This window comes from Silurus aristotelis (assembly GCF_946808225.1).
Source record: "Silurus aristotelis genome assembly, chromosome: 6".
Taxonomy (NCBI): domain Eukaryota; kingdom Metazoa; phylum Chordata; class Actinopteri; order Siluriformes; family Siluridae; genus Silurus; species Silurus aristotelis.
In genome coordinates, this window is record NC_139579.1 from 14,984,080 (window position 1) to 15,009,320 (window position 25,241).

Below are 25,241 nucleotides of genomic sequence, written 5' to 3' on the forward strand. Positions count from 1 at the left end.
TCAAATTAGCATTTGCAAAAGACCTGCAATGGCTCAACACCACGGTTAAAAATAGCAATAAATTGTTGGATGATTTTACACTTTTCAAAGTGGCTATATCTATAATTAGATCAGATAGCAGCTAGGTTTAACAAGGACATACTGTAGATCCATTTGTCCTCTAAAAAAATGGAACAGGTTGCTCTCCGTATAAGACATACTACAGGTGTCAACAGAGGTGTAATCGGCTATTCTTTACTCCCTGTTCCTACAACTGCAATCGAGTCTTATTTATCATCGGGGCCTATTTGGAGTTTGCGAGAGGACAATCAGTAGATAACAGAGCCCTATTTTTATTATTACACATAAGGATGACACAAAATGCATCCAAAGAGACAGAGAGGAAAGAAGTTCCCTCAGACCTCCAGGAAAATCTGTTCCCTCTGTGGTGTGAAAACGAATGCCCTGTGTGATGAATAGTTAAGGTGATAAAACATGGACACATTACTAGCACTGATCGGGTGTTCTCATTCTACACCAGGTTGAATATACTGGGGCAATCACCTCAAACCTATTTGCCAGTAAACAGTAAGGCTTTGTGAATACATTCTTGGGACAGTCTATTGCTGTTTTTTCTATGGCAGTAAAGCTGACATGCTTTTCACTCACTGTTAGGGGAATTTAAGAGATAAATGCAAAAGCACGCTTTCTAGCTGAAACTTTCAAATCGAATCAGTAGTTCTTTCTGCAGGGGTTATAGTTTTTGCCATAGAAATACTGTGAATCACGTTTTGAATGAGGCCAAAGGGTTAATCATTGTTTTAAAAATGTTTTGAATCCAATGTGTGAGGCTTTAATAAGTCCAATCATAAAACTCACCTTTTACAGTTTTATCTACCAAAATAAAATTTTGAAAGGTAGGTTTATTTATTTAATTTTACTTTATTTAAATGCACATGGAATAGTAAGAAAGAGTTTGTTTAAAAAAGATGATCATTAAAGGTTTCTCTGAAGGTTAAATGTTTCAGATTTGAACACAATAAACAAGATTCTTTAAATGGATCAAGCATTGTCTTGGTGGGAATAATCCTGCATGGTTCTCCATCCCCAATTGACTCTAATAAATAAGATCGAATTAATATTTTACTTGATTGTGTTTCTAAATGTACTAACATTACAATTATTTATGTACTAACTACACTTTTTCCAACTAAACCATTCATTTTATATATTTGTAGAGATGGTTAGATCTCTCCATGAGGTCAGACACAGAGAACTGCCATGCAACGAAACAAAAACATTTTAATCTGAGGAGAGAAATCCATTTGTTCAGCTGCCCTCTCACCCATCCTTTAGCCCCCCTCTTTCCCTCCTGGGGATATGGCCGGGTCATGGAAAGGTGATTTAGAAGTTCCTGGAATTCATGCTACTATACTTGCATACTGTTGTTATTATATCTTAGGAATGTATGATTTTTTTTAATGATGAATAATGGTATCATTTTAAAGGTCTCAGTGCGACTGGAAATATGATCTCAGTACCATATCAGTAGAACAGACCAAAAATAAAGATCTCAGGAAAACTCTGTCCTACTGATGTGAGGGTTGTCCCAGATAAGATCTTTCTCAGGTGTAGGTTTTTACCCTAGGTGCTAATTGGTTTTTAGGTCACCTCATGTCCCAACAAAGTGGTTCGCAAAGCTTTTATTACTTTGAAGTGTTTATGATGGTTTGGTATGTATTTTAGGAGATTTGGTGAAACATTCAGGGAAGCATTCTGTAGTCAGAACTTCCCACACAGTCTCTGTGTGTCTCTATTGCCAGGCATGATGACTAACAATTCTTTTGCTAACTGCATTGCTAAACTATTTGTTTTTATGCTGATCATGATGTATAACCGTTTTTTTTTTTATTTTAATTTTTTTTATGTATTCTGTTTTTAGTTCTAAATTTGACATTTGTTTATTGATTATTGTCTGTCAAATTAATGTCAAATCCTAGATTAACTCATTTGACACATTTGAAATCTGAAATTATTTATATCTAGTTGACTATGTAGTCTGGTGTTACTGCAAATGGATAGTACATACAGAAGGCTCAAGAATGGATGGCGCATAGAGCACAACATAGAGCGCAACATCTGGGAACTTCTGATTTCTGGCTATCACTGACTTATAACAAGTAAGGTTCACCGCTGCGGCCCAGGTTCGATCCCCGGTCAGGGAACCAACTCCAGCCATTAGGGTTGCACAAGCCTTAGTGCCGGTCCCAAGCCCGGATAAATGGGGAGAGTTGCATTAGGAAGGGCATCCAGCGTAAAAAAACATGTGGATGGTCCGCTGTGGCGACCCCTAATGGGAGAAGCCGAAAGAAAGATTTACTGACTTATAACAAGTTATAACAAAGTGGCTAAACCAACTATTCTTTATGCATGAGCAGTATTGAGCAGCTTACTTAAAGAATATTAGTTTACATTTATATTCTCTGACTTAGATTCAGGATGGGGAGTTTGTGTCTATGAGTATTTGTAGTTGGACTGCACAAGACTCTAAGTGACTCTCAGTCCATAATGAACGATTAATTAAAAAGATGTAATTCTTAGAATAACCTATAAAAATTAAGGACAAAATACAACCCGATAAGGTGATTAGCTTTAAACAGATAAGTTTTATTATGAATTCGAGTCAGATTAGAGTCAAAATTGGATTCATGAAACAAATCGTAGCACATTTTAATAATCTTTTACAGCAGCGCGAGTTAAGACTACTTCATATAATTTGTAATGTATTACTACTGATGTTTTCAGTAAAAAAAAGTGACAGACATTCTGACAGACATTCTCCTTGAGTACTCAATGATGATGATGATGACATCAGCTATGTTGGTATCTTCCTCTTTAGCAGTGCTGCCCAGTACAACAATCTTCATTCCAAGATTGGTGAAGCTACTGTATCTTTAATCAGGTCTCTGCTGACATCATGTCAAATACACAAATAAGTGCAAAGTGGTTACAATACTGTACAGTATGTTGCATGTTCTCTTTAATTTTATGTGATAAGTGCCCCACACAGAGATTTAGTCTCACTATCATTAAATCAGTTTTTACATGAAGAGTAAATTTCCAGGAGAAATGTGTCTGCAAGACACTTAAACTACTTGCAAAGTTACAGTACTGTAAAACGTTTTAGGCATTTGTGTCAAAATTCTGTAAAGTGGGTATGCCTTTAAAATTATTTTTTTAATAAAGCATTTTACAAACATTGCCACAGTTTTTCTTGATTAAGGCTGTCTTAGTTTTATCTCTTTTTTCACGTTATAATGAGACCAAATCTTCTGTGGAGCACCAACTGTTGCCAGACTCCCTGTGCATACAAAAAAATCTTACTGGATTATTACAGATAATGGCAAAATTAATGTTCAGGTATGCAAACTAATTTCATATAATGACAATCTACAGCACAAAGATATAAATAGTTAAAACCATTTATACACTAATACACTAAAACACTAATGTGCCTTAGACTTTTGCAGTACTGTTCATATTTGTAGTCAAAACAAAATTTTAATTGATCTAATAATGTACCTGGTAGGCTTCAGTGAGCTCCTCAGATGATTCTCCCAGGTAGGGAAGCAGGCAGAGAATCACAGCATCTTGCTTATCTTCAATTTGCTGTTAAAACAAGTAAATTGCAGCGAACATTAACAGGGTACACTTCCATCTTACAACTGCATATCTGTAAAGTCAGGAAGAAACAAGATGTCAGATGCATAATATCTACATTTACCTTGCTGAGTGAATTTAGTACACTTCAAATGGTTATGCATGCATCCCCACCCTTTATTTTAGACAAATCCAGGAGCTTTGGGGTATAGAGGTCCAGTTTATGCAGAAAGGTTGGTTTCAGGGGAATTGTAATTATCCTTCTGAACTTATTCTTGATCTAAGACAAAGAAAAATAAATGTAACACATTTAAGATTTAGTAGTCAAATAAACTACTACAAACTTTTTTTTTTGCCAACCACACGTGTGCATCCACACATCTCGCTATACTAATGAAATTAAAACATTTCATTGTTTTTTTAATGAATGAAATATGAGTTCCAAACGTTATAAGTACCTCGATATTACCAGCGTCGTCTTCTTTTTTCGGCTTCACCCATTAGGGGTCGCCACAGCGGATCATCCGTCTCCATACCCCACTGTATCCTTCATCTACCTCTTTCAACCCAACCTCCTTGCATGTCTTCCCTCACCACATCCATAAACCTTCTCCTTGACCTTCCTCGTTTCATCCTTCCTGGTGGCTCCATCCTCAGCATTCTCATACCGATATACTCTATGTCCCTCCTCTGCACATGTCCAAACCATCTCAATTCTGCCTTCCTCACCTTGTCTCCAAAACGTCTTACATGTGCTGTCCCTCTAATAAACTCATTTCTAAACCTGTTTATCCATATTGCCATCAAGCAAGCAAAAGAAAAAGGTTTTTCTCTGAATCTCTAAAAAAGAGCTGGCCATCTCTTCATGAAATCTTTGACAGCAGGGCATTGATTAATGATTTCTAATCTTTGATATGAGAAAGTCTTCTCCATTATCTCACTAATGACCTTTTTGTTGTTTTTCTTGTGAATTTCTTTAGGAAGATCAAATATCTCCTTCTCTAAAGTTTCCTCGGTTTTCCCGAAATGGAAAAGGGGGCAAGTAGTTTACTTCAGCCTTCCTGGGTCTTTTCATGCCTTTGGGGCAAGACTTTTCATTTGTCTTCTTTCTTTTCAAAGAGTTGACCTCCAGCTTTGGACAAGAAAGCTGACTGTCTTTTCATTTGGCTCGATAATTGCCCATCTTACATTTAATCTAATCTGTTGTGGCCCATACTGTCCATTCAAGGATTCTCGCTCTTTAAAGCATGGGTACTTTTCAATCAACATCTCTACTACATTCATGCAGTGTAACGAAATACTGTCTTAGCTAGTGTCTTAAGCACACTAATCGTTACTCTTGGATTGTTCAAGAGGGTGCTATCTTTTTGGTAGGCTTTGTTTCCTTCTAAAAGCAAGAGCTCTGTATCAAATGAGAAAGTTGGTATTTTAAACTTGGCTGGCACAACAGCATGATGTGAAACTCTTAGATGAAGATAGCAGAACAGTGTCTTGAAGACTGCTGGATCTGGAGTCTAAAAAAAGAATGATGTCTCACTTTCAGAAGGACATAGCACAATGGTGTCTTGAGAGCTGGATGACATGGCGTCAGACTTATTTTGTAGGATCGGTTCTTCCACAGCACTCAGATTGAGGGTGATGGGTTCAGTTTGTAACACTTTTAAAGTACATTTATCCTGTACATCATCTGTTGAGCTTTAAGGTCCTGAAAAGTACTGGGGATGCCTGGGGGAAGAAGCAATTTGCGAATGTCATTCTCTTCCAAAACAATTTGCAGATTTTCTGAGGTACACATTTGTAAAAAAAAAACAGCAATTAAAACAATTTATCCTAAATGAAAATTTGTACAATATAGCTTTGACTTTGCACCTAAAGAGAGGGGCAAATATAGTGCTTGAAGTCATCTTCCTGCAACATTGTAAGCAGCCAGGGGATAGTAGTCAACCATTTCTCTTTGCTCAAGTAACTGAATGTTGGCTGTGTATTCCAACTCATAGCTGCTAGGGGTGCTTATTGTACCATGTGCTTAGTAGTCTCACAACAAACACCAGTTTATTATAAACCAAGATAGACTGTAACACCTCACAAAAGTCTGGTGAGTCTTCAGTGAAACCATGACATAGCAACATTGCAGGTTTATAGTTGGTGCCTAAAAAGCTCACATTATTTAAAACATGTACCATTGTGTCATACCTATGTTGCACCAAATTCATGCCCACCCTCCATCATGGTTGTCCAAACCAAGGATTTTTCAAAGAGATGATGGTCATTGAATGTGATCATCAGTAACAGCACACTTCCCCAGAACCTTCCACAAAAAAATCACATCACAATGATTTAGCTTTTGATCATTTGTGATGTTCTTGCCAGGAAAGGTTGTTTTATTCTCTATTTTTTTTATTGTTTCACTAGGACAGCTCTGCAGGCTCTTGTAAACCATGTTTAACTTAGCATGTCAAAGCAATATTCCAATATTATTGTTATTATTATTATTATTATCAATAATAATAATGTAAAAATCAAAACTGTTATTTAAAAAAAAATATTCATCCATTTATTAAACAAAAAGATTGTTGTGAGACGTGATCTTACTCAATCTGAGCTACAATACAAATGTAGCTACAACAGTTACATTATAAATATAGATTTTATTTATAAATATTTGTAGGTATTATTATTAATAAAACTGTTACTACAGGGTTTCCTTTTTCACTATAATTGTTTTATATGATTATTGTCTTTTTTTTTTCTTTACAGCTGCCACTAGTTTAGAAACACTAATTTGGAGTTAGGGTTTAAATAATGTCCATTACTTTAATAATAAAAAAAAAAAAACATTAAACATTCATGTTTAATATGTTTATTATTTTTTGAAGAACAAAAAAAGAGAGAGAAATCATTTATTTGTGAGCTTTCGCTCAGCTGTCAATCGATACTGTGTTTATGTGCTGATTCCAGCCAAATGTAATGCAATTTTTTTTGGTCCAGACAAAAGTCCAGATTAGTCACAATCACTTCCTGTGTTACAACTTGCTTTCTTGTGATTTCCAGTCCTCCTATTGGGGCTTGGTGGTGTTCTGGGGCTGATTGGTATTCTTCAGTTACATTTTTTCAGTACCCTTTAGTTCTTCCACCTGCTTCAACAGTCTCTCTCTTTCATCAGTTTTGCTTTCCACTTTTGTCTTATATTGTGGAAAAAAAACAGTATTCAATAATTAAAAACAAATAATAATAATTTAATGGAACACAGTTTCAATGCAGCAATTTATTTGACACTTTGACCAGACATTGGTATTAACTTAAGAAATGAACAAAGATAAAGCACTAACTTTATTAAAAGGTTTTATTTAATTATAATTATAATTATATATAAATATATATATACAGTGGGTACGGAAAGTATTCAGACCCCCTTAAATCTTTCACTCTTTGTTATATTGCAGCCATTTGCTAAAATCATTTAAGTTTATTCTTCTTCCTCATGAATGTACACATAGCTCCCCATACTGACAGAAAAACACAGAATTGTTGACATTGTTGCATATTTATTAAAAAGAAAAACTGAAATATCACATGGTCCTAAGTATTCAGACCCTTTGCTGTGACACTCATATATTTAACTGCTTTCCATTTCTTCTGATCATCCTTGAGATGGTTCTACACCTTCATTTGAGTCCAGCTGTGTTTGATTATACTGATTGGACTTGATTAGGAAAGCCACACACCTGTCTATATAAGACCTTCCAGATCACAATGCATGTCAGAGCAAATGAGAATCATGAGGTCAAAGGAACTGCCTGAAGAGCTCTGAGACAGAATTGTGGCAAGGCACAGATCTGGCCAAGGTTACAAAAAGATTTCTGCTGCACTTAAGGTTCCTAAGAGCACAGTGGCCTCCATAATCCTCAAATGGAAGACGTTTGGGATGACCAGAACCCTTCCTAGAGCTGGCCGTCCGGCCAAACTGAGCTATCGGGGGAGAAGAGCCTTGGTGAGAGAGGTAAAGAAGAACCCAAAGATCACTGTGGCTGAGCTCCAGAGATGCAGTCAGGAGATGGAAGAATGTTGTAGAAAGTCAACCATCACTGCAGCCCTCCACCAGTCGGGGCTTTATGGCAGAGTGGCCCGACGGAAGCCTCTCCTCAGTGTAAGACACATGAAAGCCCGCATGGAGTTTGCTAAAAAACACCTGAAGGACTCCAAGATGGTGAGAAATAAGATTCTCTGGTCTGATGAGACCAAAATAGAACTTTTTGGCCTTAATTCTAAGCGGTATGTGTGGAGAAAACCAGGCACTGCTCATCACCTGTCCAATACAGTCCCAACAGTGAAGCATGGTGGTGGCAGCATCATGCTGTGGGGGTGTTTTTCAGCTGCAGGGACAGGACGACTGGTTGCAATCAAGGGAAAGATGAATGCGGCCAAGTACAGGGATATCCTGGACAAAAACCTTCTCCAGAGTGCTCTGGACCTCAGACTGGGCCGAAGGTTTACCTTCCAACAAGACAATGACCCTAAGCACACAGCTAAAATAACGAAGGAGTGGCTTCACAACAACTCCGTGACTGTTCTAGAATGGCCCAGCCAGAGCCCTGACTTAAACCCAATTGAGCATCTCTGGAGAGACCTAAAAATGGCTGTCCACCAACATTTACCATCCAACCTGACAGAACTGGAGAGGATCTGCAAGGAGGAATGGCAGAGGATCCCCAAATCCAGGTGTGAAAGACTTGTTGCATCTTTCCCAAAAAGACTCCTGGCTGTATTAGATCAAAAGGGGGCTTCTACTAAATACTGAGCAAAGGGTCTGAATACTTAGGACCATGTGATATTTCAGTTTTTCTTTTTTAATAAATCTGCAACAATGTCAACAATTCTGTGTTTTTCTGTCAGTATGGGGTGCTATGTGTACATTCATGAGGAAGAAGAATTAACTTAAATGATTTTAGCAAATGGCTGCAATATAACAAAGAGTGAAAAATTTAAGGGGGTCTGAATACTTTCCGTACCCACTGTATATATATATATATATATATATATATATATATATATATATATATATATATATATATATATATATTAAAAAAGCTGAGGCAGCAGCTGATTTCACTGAGATTAGAAAAATGCATACCAGCCTCTCAATGCAAGTACACAAACACTTTTCCTGATGCAAAGAGCTCTACCAAGACCTTTGCAAAAATGTTGTTTGTGCTACAAAATGATGGCTCTGGTACAAATGTACCATTAGGGCCATTGTCTCAAGGGGAAGGAACATCACTCCACTAACAATCTATCCACTCACAGAACCTCCTTGCAAGACTTCTGTTCAGGGAAACAGAAGATTAGTCAAACGAGTATCTCAAGACCATTAGGAAAGAGGTCCAGAACAGGTACAATAGTCACAGGAAAAACAATAGGAAATGCACTTCACAGCAATAGCCTCTATGCACGTTCAACTCTTTTTATGTTTGATACACAACAGTTGGAATTTTAACATGCCTTTTCTTAATAATGGACCCTTCTCAGGTGAGTGTGAATGAAGACTGCAGAGGCTGCGGTTGTGTAGTAAATCCCCTGCTGATCGAGTATCTGATGACTTCTCAGGGAGAATATATCTATCAAACCAATCAAATAAACTGAATTAAAGGATGTTTAAATCAACAAAGAAATTCTATAAAGTTCAATCTACCTTGATTTTGGACACTTAACTGGAAAAGTTAACTGGAACCACTCGTAGACACAAGCATTATTTCTGCCAGATAATGGGGCTGGTGTAAAGTAGTGGAAGAAGGTGGTCTGATGAAAATGCATTTTCATTTTTAAATTATGTAGACAGCATCATGTGGATAGCCAGGAAGCGTGTGCACCAATTTGGTACTATGGGAACTAAGACAAGCCAGTGTGATGCTGTGGGCAACATTCTGATGTGAAACCATCGGTCCTGGCACTCATGTCAGCACAATAATGTTTTATGACACATTGCAAAAAATTGTCCAGGAATGATTTGAGGAACACGACAAGCCCTGCATTTGCATTGCTTTTAAATGTATGTAATTAAAAGAGCAGAATGGATAAAAAAAAAAATAATACTTCTATGCATGTGTGTTTTATTAGTAAATTATCCAATCGGCATAAGATCGTCCAGTGTTGGAGTAGTTCATTCTCTCCGCCATTTCCACTGAAACTGAAAATCATTCTGTTTAAAGAAACTATACAAAACGGATTGATTGTATTTTGTTGTATGGAAAAGGAATACAGCACGGTGGCATAGCAGGCAGCATTGCGTCTCACAGCTCCTGAGCTCATCGTCTGTGTGGACGTTCAGTGCACATTCTCCCGTGCCTACGTGGGTTTCCTCCAAGTTCACCAATTTCCTTGCACTCCACAATGCAGCTCTGTAGTGCGGCCAGGTGTGAATGTGTGTGCTGTTCATTCTGTTACAGTCTTGTTTTATTAACCTTCAGTGTTATATTGTTTTCTTTCTTATTTTCTCGTGCTCTTGACATAAGGTGTTGTTTTGACGTGACCATGAGGAAACAATGTTTATGTCGAGATCACAAGAAAATCAAGTTGTGGTAATGAGAAAACGGAATATTATTATATACAAATATAATATTATACTATTATATTATAATAGTATAATATTATATTATATATATAATATTAAAAATATTATAATTCATGTCCTTTTAGGCCTTCCGTATCCATGACCCTCCTGCTCACGGTGTTGCACCTGTGTCAATCAACTCAACTCTAACGTTTTTTAAATTTATTTTGTATTTATTGCCAACAAGAAATAAACAATAAACAATCTTAAAACGGATATATAAAAAAGAATTGGACGAGAGAGGGGCATTTGCATTCCCACAGTTAAAAGAGATTTCCATTTGATATTGAGTGCAGTGTTGAATATTTATAAGCTGACATCAACTTATTTAACACTAACACTGATGCATTGAGGAGCTCATCGTTTCTTAAACAAGCATGACGGAAAGATCCTTTAGTCATGGAAAAGATGTTAATTTGTTTTAGAAGAGACAAATTAATGGCCTGAATCAAGTACAAAAAACAACTAAGGGGATTCCTGAATCTACAAAAGATTAGGTTAAGAACTGCACTAAAACCTGGCAGTGGTGATCATCATCTTCCAGGAAGAAATGTGAATGAAGGAAAAAAAATGTTATAATTCATGGCTTCTCAGGGCTTCCGTATCAACGACCCTACTGCTCAGTTTAAAACTCCTGCATCAATCCACTCCACTCAATTTTTATTATATTTTTTATTTATTGCAAACAAGACAATAAACAATCACAAAACAGATGTTAAAAGAAAGAGGACAAGAGAGGGGGCATACAAACATTACAAAAGCATTCCTATGTCACCATTAAACATCAAAGTAAACATCAAGGTTTTGGAGCTCTTTGATTTTAAAGGTTCTGACATGTACTAAAAGGAGGTAAAGAGTACCTCTGTTTTTTTTTTTAAATATGAAATGTACCCAGAAGACAGAGTAACAGTTTGATCAAAATAAAAATACTTAGAGTGCAAATTTGATGGATAAATACCAGCTTCTGTAAATTGTTAAAAAAAATCAAATAAAAATGTAATTAAAAAAAATAAAATAAATAAATTATATATATATATATATATATATACACATACATACATACATATAACAGTAATAATTACAACAAAGGAAATACAAACAGTAAACAGTAACTTCTGATCAAATCTCTAAGTTATGCACAGAAGAGTATTTAAAAGGAGTGCCTCTTATTCAGACGTACAGGAACCGGAAATGACGCACGAGGCCTCACGCGCCGGAAAATACAACCGTCGATTTTTCTTGCTGCACACTTCAGGACACTGCATAGGTACTTTTCTGTTTTACAATACATTCAAGCTCGATGAAGGTAGAATATAATGATCGCGGAACTGCAGCAGGGCTGGAATATGTTCGAAACTACAAACAATGTTGAAATGCGAGGAATTTGTGAAGCTTTTCTTCCGGCCCTGCAGATGCAGTGTAAAATTGCGTTCCCTTCAGAATCAGCGCCTGTCGGTGTGTGATCGCAGAGTGCGTGAGAAATAAATGAGAAACATGAGCGCATAAACTGATGATCGCTACAAGGGGGGACTTTAACTAAGCAAATGTATTTACCCTATGCCCGGGGTGCCAAAACTTTTTCTCCAAGTTGAATCTAGTAATGCATTAAAAAAATAAATAAATAGATGAGCCAGAAACAAGTGCGGGGAATTGGCACAGGCAGAAATGGTCATAAAAAATAAGAAAACATCCTGCAGACCACGAAAGTCAGTGAAGTGGAAATAAAATTATAAATAAATAATAAATTTTAAAAAGTCTTTATTCTTGCTGTGTGACACGATAACACACAATCCACTGGACAGTACTGGTTAATGACCCAGAGGTTGGGAAACCCTGCCATAAAGAGCTAAAAATCCAACTTGATTGAGGGCCGGGGTTCAAAATTTATGTTGCATTATACTAAACATTATATGACAATAAAATTTGCATCCTCACAGTCTTATTTTCAGAGATTTCCATTGGATATTGAGTGCAGTGTTGAATATTAATCTGCTGACATCAACTTATTTAACACTAACTAACACTGATGCAGTGAGGAGCTCGTCGTTTCTTAAACGAGCATGTCGGAAAGATCCTGTAGTCGGGGAAATGTCTCGAATTGTTTTAGAAGTCTCAAATGAATAGCCTGCATCAAGCATGGAAAACAACTAAGGAAATTCCTGAACCTACAAAATATTAGGTTAAGAACTGCATTATTAAAACATGACAGTGGTGATCATCATCTTCCAGGAAAAAGTGAAGATCAAATTAAATAAAATCGTAATAAGACAACTGTAGAATTCACGACTACGGTTAATAGCGAAGATTGTTTATACATGCACATTTATATATGATTTATATATTCACACTGCAAACAGAACCTCGAGGGACTAAACATCTGCGTAGCCTTCAGAAAAGCACATACATGAAGCTATGAATCTTTCTATTCATTACATCGTAACGCAAATGTAAAAAGGCACCTGGATTAAATATTCCCTGTTTATTCAGTGAAAATAGCTTAAATATCTTTTTCCCTTTCGAAAAGGATGAGCTTCCAAAGGTTTGATGAGGTGGAGAAGTATCTTCGATTCGGGACGTATTGCAAACACGATAAAGCTTCAAAAGGTGTAATAAGAAGATGCAGTAAGAGGTTTTGTTGGAGAGGTGAGTAATCGCTTTATATAATCACAGACAAACTAACAAAGTAGCTGTACATTTATCAGAGTATTTTCATTTTGGGAAAGATTCATCTCACTCTTACTTTTTACCACATGCCCTTCCTCAGTACTTTAACACGAATACATTCTGTAGCATACCCAGCTGAACAGATACACTTTACTCTCTTGAAACTGATGTTTATTAAGGATTTTAATGTCCAGAATAAAGCACCGTAAGAGCTGAATAAAAACATAGTGACTAAATAAATCATAATGTTAACAAACTAATAATACACCTTATTATGCTTAAAACAACAATTACAATTAATGCTCCAATCTCTATATAGCAAAATCAGCACGTGAAATGCTAACCTGCATACATACATTAGCGACCTGCTAAGCATTAACCATTAGCTTCAATGGAGATGGCTAAAATAAACATTTCAAACCCACCAAATTTCCCACACAAATGAAATTAAAATGATACCTTGTGCCCTTTATCAGCTTGGAGCTAAGAGGCAGGAAGAAACCCTTTAAAGAACGCGTGTTTGACACCAGCACAGCCAAAAGTCCACCTTTCCTTTCGTTAACATATCAGACTGCCATTTCACGTAACCAAATTCACTAATGTCCCACAGCGCCATACATGACCACACTGCCCTCTATTGGACGGAGGTAAAGTGTCCGTGATTGGAGGATTTAATGGTCATTTACACATTCAATTCAATTGAGCGTTATTTCTACAGAGCGTTTAATAACATTGTCCCAAAGCAGCTTTACAGAGATGGAGGTTATGACATTGGAATGTATTTATTACATACAGTAAGGTTTATTGCCTATATGTTTTTTTCCTTATAAGTTTATCCCTAATGAGCGACGCAGTGGCGACTGTCGCAAGAAAAAAACACTGAGATGGTTTGAGGAAGAAACCCTGAGAGGAACCAGACCCCAAAAGAAACCCATCTTCATCTGTGTGGCACCGAATGTTAAATAAGACCAAGAAAGTCACTACAGGGGCTTTCACTGTGTGTCTATAACAATATCCCAAACCATCTAGAGACGTTCCAGCGCCCACTTAATGCACAGCTTTGACATTGGACTTCTTTGAACATTTAAAGGCTCTGGCATGGAGGAGTTGGTGATAGATTTATGATGATCTTAGATGTTGTTCAGTAGCTCCTGCTTCCAGAACGTCACCTGAGTGTATAAGACTGTAGAAAAGATATTACTCATAATCACACACTCCACAACGGTGCTCATGGTAGTTCCGGTGTTTTGTATTGTTTTTATTATTTATAATCGCTCTCTTGATTTTACCCAGATGAGGTTTTTGAGTCTGGTTTCTCTTAAGGTTTCTTCCTCGTACCATCTCAGGCAGTTTATTTGCCACAGGGATGAATACACATAATTCACTTATATAAATCTGTGAAGCTGCTTTGAGACAATGTTCATTGCGAAAAGCACTAAAGAAATAAACTGGAACTACTGAACACACTCCTTAAAAATGGTATGATGTGCAAGAGAATGGAACATTGACTTTCGTAAATTTTGTTTTACTCGAGGGAAATGTGAAAGGAGTATTTTTACATGAGGAGGGTGTTTGTACTTTTATTCTTATACAAGAGCAGGGTACTTCATTCATAGCTGCTGGTTTGTTTGTTTTTAGATGGTGCGCTCTGGTACATAGATGGCAAGCGTCAGCGTAAGGTGCTGCGCAGTGAAGAGGAAGTCAGAGCAGTGCTGCTGGAGCATCACAACAACCGCAAGCACGCGGGCCGGTCTCGATGCCTGAAAGCCGTGTCGGATGTTTATTATTGGCGCTCGATTACCAAAGATATCGGTGACTGGATAGACAATTGTAAAGACTGCTCCCATCCGTCCAATCCGGTCACATGCTCACAGTGTATTGTCCCAGGCTGTGAGAGCTCAGGACTGGCAGATAATGAAGAAAGTGTCACATTTCACCGGTATGCATTGCAACAATTTGAAGTATCTTCTTCAGAGCTTATAATCTTGTCTGTGATTTAAAAAAAAAAAACTTTAATTTATCGACAGGTTCCCATTCAGTGATGCAGACAGGCTCAGTCGTTGGATTAAGTTCTGTCAGAGGGACCGCTGGTCTCTCCATAGCAGGTCAGCGATCTGCTCCAGACACTTCACAGAGGACTGTTTTCACCAAAGCAGAGATGTCGTTCACCTTAAACCCGATGCCGTGCCCACGATTGCAATATTTGAAATTCTGCAAGAGGTAACTGACGCGTCACATTTAGTTCTATTCACGAGTATTTTATTTATTTATTTATTTATTTTGTCTATTGAAATGAATTCTCCTTGTTGTATGAGAGAAACAGATCACCACTGAATACTTGGATGGCCACTGCATGGATTCCGGGGATGGTAACAATCCCTCTGCAGATGAGGACGTGGTCCATGTGGAGCATCCTTATTCCAAAGACTCCTCCACCCAAAGCAGTGCAAAAGGAAGTGAAGTGAAGAGTGAAGTGAGCCTTTTGAGCTCCAAGTCCGAGCTGTATTTCAGAAGATATGATGCACTGGAGAAGTACTTGCGAACAGGAGCATATAGCAGTACCCCCTACTGCACCAGGTACATGGTGAGGAGATGTGCTAAGCGCTTTTGTCTTCAAGGTAAGCTCTGTGGATTGAACCACTGAAATAAAAGTGATGACTAAGCTGCTTTTAGGGGTAATTTCATTCACATCATGCTGAGGAGGGTTTTTTTTTCCAGCTCTGTGGAGTTTTGTGGGCGTAATTAAAAGCAAATTCTACTGTGCTGTAATGCTAACTGCCATTTATTACCACACACATGACCATGAAGACCAATACAATTATTATTAATAAACATTTAAAATTTAACAGGAAGGTTTCTGTATGATTCAACCAATATTTATACGTATACAGCTCTATTAATTATTAGTAAGTCTCATTATAAGTGGTTATTTTCCTCCATAGAAACTCAACAGGCAGTTGTTTCTTTTTTTGATGTTTCTTTTAAGATGGAATCCTTTATTATCGCCACGGATCCAAGCGCAGGAAAGTTCTCAGAAACAGAGAGGAGGTTGTTGAGGTGTTAAAGGAGCACCACGACAAACGAGGACACTTCGGCATGAGTAGATGTTTGAACTCCATATCCGAGCTTTATTACTGGGGCACTATGACCAGAGACATCGAGGAGTGGATTGGAAACTGTCAGTTTTGCATGAAAATGGATGATTCGACACAAAAGTACAGGTGTTCTGTTTACAGCTGCAATAACTACAACGGGCCTTTGGAGAGGACACTGGGGCTGACGTTTCATCGGTGAGCAACAGTTGCACTTTACAGAGAAGATTCTTTTATATTTCGGCTTGGAAAATTCCAGTCAATTAGATGATGGCATGTAAAACACTTTGTTTGCTATCGATTTTTCAATGACTTAATAACCTTCGAAATTAGATTTACTGTAGTTACTGAATGAAACGCTGCAGTAAATCTAATAGGAATAATAGACACAGCTGCTGGAGTCAGGAATGTGAGTTTGGACCTGACATGGATTCCTGGGAGCCTTAAAGGTTATTAAGTGAAGTGAACATATATTATATATTGGGATAATATATCATGAATCTATGTAAAAAAAAAAAAAAATGACAAAGTTGTTAAAATAATAATAAAAAAAAGGTCTGTGAGTTATTTTGCATTAATATTCATCCCGTTGCTGTGAAGCCGGTACATTAATTCAGTTGCTATTGGAAGTCTCATGAGTAGTCGAATGGAGTCGATGTGTGCAAGTGTAAAAATGCATTCATACAGAGAGAAAGAACCTCACCAAAGCTTTGGAGATACTAAATAATTTATGGGACAAAGTTAAAAAAAATATCAATCAAGGTTTGGTTATTTCAAATGACACGCAGAACAGCCTATAAAAGAAAAATGCAACAAAAGCTAATTTCTAAAGAAAGCGGCTATTAATTAAAGAAGCTAGCAAACACTATCACTACGATCTGGGAACATTATTAAAACGTCTAATAACAGCTGGAAATAAGAAGCACATCTATAAAGCCTCTGGTTTTAAGAGTTTTATGAACTGGACCTAAATTCTGATAGGAGCTGTCTGTTTAAACCTAAAGTACTTTCTCCTGATCACACTCTTACATTATGTTAATGATGCAAGTAACAGCAACATTTACACTGTTTCCTTATTCCTACAGATTCCCATTTGATGATCCTGAGCGTCTTAATCGGTGGATCAGAAGCCTGCGCAGGACGAACTGGCGTCCCCGGCCCAGATCTGTCGTGTGTTCAACTCACTTCACAGAGGACTGCTTTGAGCAATCAGGAGCCTCTGTTTGTCTCAAACCTCACGCAGTCCCCACCCTGCTGCTCTGCACCTCACAGGTAGTTTACACAACGATGTCTGTGTTGTGTCTGGGTTTTAACATTGACCTCATTTAAGCCAAGTTTAAACTGTACACTGAGAAATTTTGACCACCGCTCACAGCAGGAAATTTAAGAAGTAAGTTGCAGGATATAGACATATGTTAATGTTGCACTTGATTAGACAATCCATTTTTAGTGGTGTGAAAAGGTGTTTGGATCTCGGCATGATGTCTAGCTTTTGAGGAGCTTTTGGTCTACCTCACTTTGTCAGGCAGGTCCTATTTAAGAGATTTCTTGATTGTGAACAGGTGTGGCAGTAATCAGGCCTGGGTGTGGAGAGAGAAATTGAACTCAGGTGTGATAAACCACAGTTTCAACAGGGGGGCAAACACTTTTTCACACAGGGCCATTTAGTTTTGGATTTTGTTTTCCCTTAGTAATAAAAACCTTCATTTAAAAACTGCATGTTGTGTTCACTTGTGTTATCTTTTACTAATATTTTAATTAGTTTGATGATCTGAAACATTAAAGTGTGACAAACATGCAAAAAAATAAGAAATCAGGACATAAAACACTTTTTCACACCACTGTATATATAACATTGTGATGCTGCTTTTAATAGATAATGTCCTCCATCATGAAATCCAGCAGCTCATTGAAATACGACTATTAGCCGCACGTCATTTGACACGTTGGCAAAAATGGTCAGAGGTTACTCTATTTCTGTGTCCAGCTGTGGTCAAACAGTGTTACTCTCCATCATATCATTTGTGAGTTGATTGAGTAGAAATTGTTTCCTCACAGGGTAAGGAAGACGCTTCTGCAGTTATGGCTGACAGGAGCGGTTTTTCAGAGGCAACCGTTGGCTCGAATACCCAGCATGCTTTTTTCTCCAAATATGATGCAGTTGAGAAATATTTGAAAGGGAAAGGCTATCCACCTGGGCTTACCTCTGTGGAGAAAAACACCTTCAGAAGGCTCTGCTCAAGATTTGCCATTCATGGTGAGGATTTAATATTGGAGAAATGTCGGGGGGGGGGGGGGTTTAGGTAGGTAACTGGTGTTTGGAATCGAAAAGTGATATTGAGGTTTAAATATTTCTTATTAAACATAAGATTAGAGCTTAGAATTACTTGCTTATAATTATGGATATTTAGCATTTACAGGGACTATGTAAAATCCATAGAATAATAAAATACAGGCTGTAAAGAGGCAGCCCACCTCATGAAGATTATGAACCTTCAAAGAAGTAGATGCCGACCCTGAAAATTCTCCGAACCATCGAGACGTACCGGCACCATTTAAATCCCACTTCGTGCAGAATTTGGCATTGGACCTCTTCAAATTTTTAAAGGTTCTGGCATGGAGGAGCAGTTGGTGTTGGATCTATGATGATCTCAAATGTTGAGCTATTTTATGATTTGCTCAGTAGCTCCTGGTTCCACAAAGTCAACTGACTGTATAAGACTGTAAAAAGGACATTACTCATAATCACACAAACTCCTGTACTCATGGTAGTCTCTCGCTCTCTGGTGTTCTGTATTGTTTTAAGATTTATTATCACACTATTGATGTCACCCAAATGAGGATGGGTTTCCATTTTGACTCTTGTTCCTCTCAAAGTTTCTTCCTTTTTTCATCTAAGGGAGTTTTTCCTTGCCACAGTCGCCCCAGGCTGCTTATCAGGGATAAATACACATAATTTAAAATAAATACACACGATTTAAATGAATGAAGCCCAGATTCTGCACATTTACTGCAATCCTAATAGATCAGTTCTGTCCATTTCAGACAGCTTCCTGTTCTACTTGTCTGGCAGAGGCACACAGAAGCATGGGAGGCGCAGGGTAGTCAGGAGCAGGGAGGAAGTGCACTCAAACCTCGCCATCTACCATGACGGCATGAACCACCTGGAGCTGGAGAAGTGCTTGAAGCTCATCTCTCAACACTTTTTCTGGGGCTCAATGAGGGCAGATGTCTCACTGTGGATTCAACGCTGCCTCGAGTGCTCCAAAGCTCATAGTGTGGAGTCCTGTGCCAGCCCTGAGCACTCTGAGCCTTTTGAGAACATGCTGGATCAAACCAGGTAGCCTTTATCCAGTTTTTTACTGTCGATCTCAATTCTACTTTTCAATTTGTGTCCAAATTGCATTGAGCAAAAATATGCATTGTGTCTAAAGCGGCTCACTAGAAAGAAAAGTGCACGCAGTGTACATGAATAATGTGTTTGTCATGTTATCAATTATGTTATTTGAAGTGTTCACGTGAAAATCCCATTCCACATTTAGTCCCCAGTTGCTGTTATTATAACCTCCACTCTTCTGCGTAGATGTTCCACTAGATTTTGGAGTGTGCTTGTGGAGATTTGTGTTCATTCAGCCACAAATGTGTTAGTAAAGTCAGGTTCTGATGTAGGGAGAGGAGACCTGGGGTGCATTCAGCGTTCCTATACATCTCAAAAGTGTTCAATAGGGTTGCACAGGGCCAGTGTCATGGAACAGGTTTGGGTCTCCTAGTTTAAGTGAAGGGAAAATCTAATGCTACTGCATCCAAAGACATGCTAAGCAATTGTGTCCCTTTGTGCTAACAGTTTGGGGAAGAACCACATACGGACAAAAAAAAATGAAGTTGTTCTAATACTTTTATCCATACAGTGTTTGTCTTTGATGGATGTAATTATATTTAATATTATATTGTAATACTTTTGCTTTGATTTAGTCCAGCACAGATAAATGGGGTTCTGACAGCTGAAAATGACCTACATCTGTCAGTCACTGAGTTGGCAATCCCACAATGTCTGATCATCACCACGCCGGAGATCCTCACTCCAACTCAACCTCACAGCTCTGTTGCTGAAGGAACAGTCCTAAGACTAACTGACTCGGTGTCAAGGTATGCACCGGTCCTATTACCTGTCAGGTACCAAAAATACCTCACAGAAATGCAGAAATTATTTAATGCATTGTGTAAGTTATTATTTTTGTAAGACATTTTCTTACTCAGATTCTAACGCAGGTTTAGCATAAATCTTTTTGTCTTGGTTTATATAAAAAAAATCTTATTCTTGTTTTTTGGGGGGGTTAGGTAATTGTTTATATGATGATATTTTCTGTAACATGTTTATTTAGCAGTCTTAGTCTTTATAGTAGTATCAAGCTGCATTTTTGTCCTATTAACTTTGCTACAGGAGAGGATGGTGAGGGAAGAACTGTTTATACAGTGTCCTCCAATACTATTGGCACCCTTTGGTAAATATAAGCGAAGAAGGCTGTAAAAATTTCTATTTATTGCTTTGGTTTTTTGCTTTTTGTTTACAAAATACTCTGCTTTTAGGAATATCAAACATTTGCAAACACAATTTTATCTAAGAAAAAAGTTATATTCGTGCCACATTTCCCTGTTAAGGTGGATCCAAAACACCTTTCCTAGGACGGTGATCCAAAACATACATCAATTTAAAGGATTGGGAAAGATTTTGTAGGAAGAAATTGTTTCGGGTCCCTTTCCTCAATCTAATTAGGCATTATAGGCAAAGATTGGGCTGTTATGTTGGCAAAGGGCAGTGGCAAAAATTACTGAATAAAAAGTAATTATGGCACACATACAGTATATTCAACAAATACGTATATTAAAAAAAAAAAAAAAAAAAATCTTGCAAATGTTTGATATCCCTATGAATGTATTTTGTGCCATTTATTTATTTTTTTAAACAGAAGATCAAAAGGTTAATCAGTAAAGACACATTTTTTTCCCAGCCTTATTTCATTATATTTATCAGGGTCGCCAATATTACTGGAATGCCTCTATAATGCAAATGATAAGGATTGTAATATGTTCTTTGTCATTGTTGGCAAGTTGCTGTGGTCCAAAAGGAATTAAAAAACAATGGGACAGTTGTGATAATAGAAAAGTGTTAGTCCCCCAAAACTGACTCATAGTAAAGTTACCACCTAAAATTGTTGATTTTGGAGTGTCACTGTTTACTTTATAAGTAAGTGAGATGCTGTTGGTTTCCTGTGCAAATGAAACAATTTTACAGTAAAGGGAAAATCAATTACATACTAATAGCTGTGGTTTTGGAAAGGGATGTTCAACAAGCGCATGCAGATGTAATAGTAAGGTGTCTACATACACTACATTACTAAAAGTATTGGGTCAACTGGTCATAAGTATAGCATGTGATTTTTGAGCATTGCATTCCACATTTAGTCCTAATTTACTTTTATCATTTCCTCCACTTTCCTGGGAAGATGTTCCACATGATTTTGAAATGCGCTTATGGATATTTGTGTTCATCAGCCACAAGGGTATTATGAAAGGCAGGTACTGATGTAGGTGATGAGACCTGGGGTGGAGTCAGCATTCTAATTCATTCCAAAGGTGTTCAGTAGGGATGAGATCAGAGCTTTATAGCAGGCCACTCAAGATCTTACTCTCCAAAGTAATAAACCAGATCGTCAAGGAGCTCACTTTGTGCACAGGGGCATCGCCATGCTGGAACAGGTTTTGGGTTTCCGAGTTCAAGTGAACGCTAAATTTAATAATAGCGCATCTAAAGACGTCCTGTACAATTGTGTGCCTCCAGCTTTGTGGTAACTTTTTGGAAAAGAACCACAGCAGGAAAGGTCAGGTGTCCCAATACTTTTGGAAATCGAGTGATATATGATTTTGACTTGTTGTAATCCTTTTAAATTAGTTTCAAAATAGTTTCCTGTTTCAACTTAGTTTTCAGATTAAAATATTTAATTGAGCACAAATATGCTGACATTCCTATTAAAGATGTGCTTATTACAGTTTTTTTTTATGGATTTCTTTGGCAGTGCCATCGGTTCTTATCAGCTGCTTGAGGAGTCGGCGCAGGAGCAGAGAATTAGCAGTTTGAGTGCCAGGACAGTGGTTCAGCAGTGCGCACACGCCTTACTGCAGGTCAAACCTCAAACAACTGATGCGGACTCTGAATGGGTCGAGGTATTTTTTTTTTATTTCATTTCTCTAATTTTTATATGAAAATTCTACAAACCCGTTTACGTATTAAGGCAGCTGATGAAGCGAATGTGATCTGTTCACAGATTCATGACGGAATGGTGATCTATGTGTGCTTTTATAAAGGTGCGACTGAGAAAATCCTTCCCAAAATGGGTAAGTCTAACGAATATTTATGACCATATAATTTTATATAATATTCTAGGTATATTATTATTTATATATATATATATATATATATATATATATATATATATATATATATATATATATATATATATATATATATATATATATATATATATATATAGGCGTGGATGCCTTAGGGACTTCTGATCTGAAGGTTGTGAGTTCAATTCCCAGCACCACCAAGCTGCCGCTTCCAGGTCCTTCGGCATGGCCCTTAACTGCTCAGTTGTATAAATGTAAATATTTACAGAAGCAAAACAGAAAATACTGATTTTCTTCTTAGTTAGTATGCATCTGTTGATCGCCTAAAAAGTGACAAAGCTCATTTGCATAGAGTTTTTGCATAAACCATTAGTCAAATGAAGACAGGGCTCACTTCTATGTCAATAAAACTATTTATCAGTGTAACAGCATCTCAAAAGGTCAAATTATAGAGACAAATTTCAGAGAAGGTGGATCAGGTGTGAATTAAGTGAGTTGACAAGAGTAAAATGGAAGTGGGTAAACGTTCTACAGTGTACCAACGCGATTCTGTTCACCAAGCATTTTAAAAGTTGACATGCAGAAAGTGTCATATAGCATTAAAATTACATTTCAGCATTCAAAATTTAAATGTGGCAAAAAGCTTTTATCCAGCTTTTATCCTTGTTCCTTTATCCTTCATTTATTTGATCAGACCATAATTACAATTTAATTTCTTTATTCATTCACAGGTTTGGTCTCGCTTTCTCTAATTCTCATTTTTGTTAATGAACGGCAATAAGATAAATGACGGGGTTTTACAAAAATGTTTACGATGTTCATTTGAATTTGCATTCACACAATCCATTTTCACACAATTTCCCGAAAAGACAGGATTTTCACGAATACTAACCTTCTCGTGTAAATGGCTCATAACGATGGCTCTTAATAAATCTGTTTAAATCCAGCTTCGAAGGAAACCTGTTCTTTTTTTTATTTTATTTTTTTTATATAAAATATATAAAAAATATATTTAATGCTCATCAACATTCTAGAACGTATAACTACTGGTTCCTATAATAAAATTGGGAAAATATATTTCTTCAATATAATGAATATTAATTTATTAAAATTGTAATAGTTATATTCTACTAAATGTGTTTAGAGTTCAGATGACTATCCATTTTAGAAAAGTTTATAAGTTTACAATTTTCACAATTTATTATAAACAAATTTACTAAGTATAGGATGAAGGTTGCAAGAAGATATTTGCATTATTACAGTCTTTTTAAAGAACGTATATATTTTTTAAAGGTAATTAGCATTTCTATTATATTGATGTTTGATATTGGTGTAATAAATTGTTCCATCAAGTTAAGCCACTAAGCTGACATCCAAAAAAGTGTTTTTGAAACGTGTTCTGTGACGTGTTCTCTGCAGTGAACACCCTGCTCAACACTACGTTCTTTCCCGTGAGTACGGGCAGACATGTGTCCATCATGGAGCTTCCCGGAAGTGTGATGATCATTCCCCAAGACACCATGACTGGTGTAGTTAAAGGAAACCGAGTGCAGCACCATGATGCCATTGAAGTGTGGAAAGGTCCTTTCCTCTACAGACAGTTCGTTTCTCAGTGTGAGAAGGAAGTGGCTGCATCAACAAAATGCACCGAGGCCGGAGTGGTCGTCAGGCACGGAGTTTATGGAAACATGCAAGCGTTATACCTGAACAGCAACACGCCGCTCACTCACGTACTCGAGTTTTGATTGAGGATTTAAATTCTTGCTAGAACTTTTCTTCCTCTTTTCAGGAATAATTTGTACCAAAGTTTCCTTTATTACTAGTGTTTACTGTAGTTTGAAATGTTTAAGAGATACAGTATATTTTGATGTTTACATGACCGTTGAAAATAAAAATTTATTGTTTAACTTTTCTGTTTCCATTGTAAAGTTTTAGCTGACTTAAATAGCATATAAAATGGGAGTGAGAACCGTTTGTTAGGTTCAATATTGGTTTAAAAAAAAAAAAAAAAAAAAAAGGACAATGGCATGAAGCTCAGCAAAATTTACTTCCATACATTTAGTTTTAAGCTTCACCATTTTGCTGTAGCATTGACATTGATTTAGGATATTAAGTACATTATTATGATAGCTAGATAGGAAACACTGATGGCACCCCTATAGTTGCTACCTTCTTCTTTAGCACACTGATTGAGGTTTGGCAAGTGCTCTTTAAACTAACACTATAACGCCACCATCAGAATGGTGATATTTTTAAGCAAATGTCAATGTTTATTCTCATATAGTCCCTGTCAAAAGTTTTGAAAACTCTTCGTCTTATTGCATACTGTACGTTTCTTTTGCACATGTACAACAAACTTGGACTTGGACAGTAAATGACTGGAAGAATGTTGTTTGTGCTCAAACAGAAAAACGTATCCAACACCGAGAACAGGAGAGATGTTTCCAGACTGCCTCATCCCCACAGTCATACATGGAGGTGGAAGCTTAATGGGAAGTTTGGAGGCGGCTTCTGGGTGAAAGGAATACTGGACCAATATGGCTATCAATACATACTCTAATGCAATTAAATTTGGAGTGGGTAAATGGAACCAATTTACCATAAAAACAGACAGTGACCCAAAGCACATGTACTGAGAGCAAACAGTCGGCTGTAGTGTTGTCTATCATGGAAAGGCCTGCGCAGTCATAACCACACCTAAATCCTATTGAACTTTTTTTTAGGATGGCCTTTGGCGAGTTTTACCAGAGGCAGTTTTCAGCTTTGGAGAAACTGTTTGCTGTTGATGTTTACCCCAATGGTGGTTTGCTTCACCACAACAAATGTCTTTG

General features: G+C 37.2%; 2 protein-coding genes across 3 annotated transcripts in view; one reads left to right on the top strand and one right to left on the bottom strand.

The window, feature by feature from the left end:
• Nucleotides 1–25,241, bottom strand: part of LOC310727724 (uncharacterized protein) — a gene marked incomplete at its 5' end in the record, with an annotated part of 109,714 nt that overhangs the window by 3,175 nt on the left and 81,298 nt on the right. The gene's annotated exons all lie outside the window — the stretch shown is intronic.
• Nucleotides 11,431–24,317, top strand: LOC310727309 (uncharacterized protein). 2 transcript variants are annotated; one of them, XM_083543657.1, is made up of 13 exons: nucleotides 11,431–11,513; nucleotides 12,771–12,889; nucleotides 14,549–14,849; nucleotides 14,938–15,130; nucleotides 15,228–15,528; nucleotides 15,897–16,200; nucleotides 17,088–17,274; nucleotides 18,061–18,259; nucleotides 19,048–19,342; nucleotides 19,975–20,148; nucleotides 22,077–22,224; nucleotides 22,326–22,395; nucleotides 23,142–24,317. In XM_083543657.1, exons 2-13 carry the CDS (start codon nucleotides 12,772–12,774, stop codon nucleotides 23,189–23,191), a joined length of 2,340 nt encoding a protein of 779 aa, XP_083399783.1. In that variant the 5' UTR covers nucleotides 11,431–11,513; nucleotide 12,771; the 3' UTR covers nucleotides 23,192–24,317. The 2 variants fall into 2 exon arrangements, with proteins under 2 accessions (XP_083399783.1, XP_083399782.1); XM_083543656.1 differs by having other exon boundaries at nucleotides 11,433–11,513; nucleotides 23,830–24,317.

Bases quoted from the DNA above. Each gene is read 5' to 3' on its own strand.
- LOC310727309 (XM_083543656.1), top strand. From the start codon at position 12,772: ATGAGCTTCCAAAGGTTTGATGAGGTGGAGAAGTATCTTCGATTCGGG. The intron at 15,529-15,896 runs GTAAGCTCTGTG...GTTTCTTTTAAG, and splicing joins TAAGCGCTTTTGTCTTCAAG to ATGGAATCCTTTATTATCGC. The intron at 22,225-22,325 runs GTATTTTTTTTT...ATCTGTTCACAG, and splicing joins CGGACTCTGAATGGGTCGAG to ATTCATGACGGAATGGTGAT.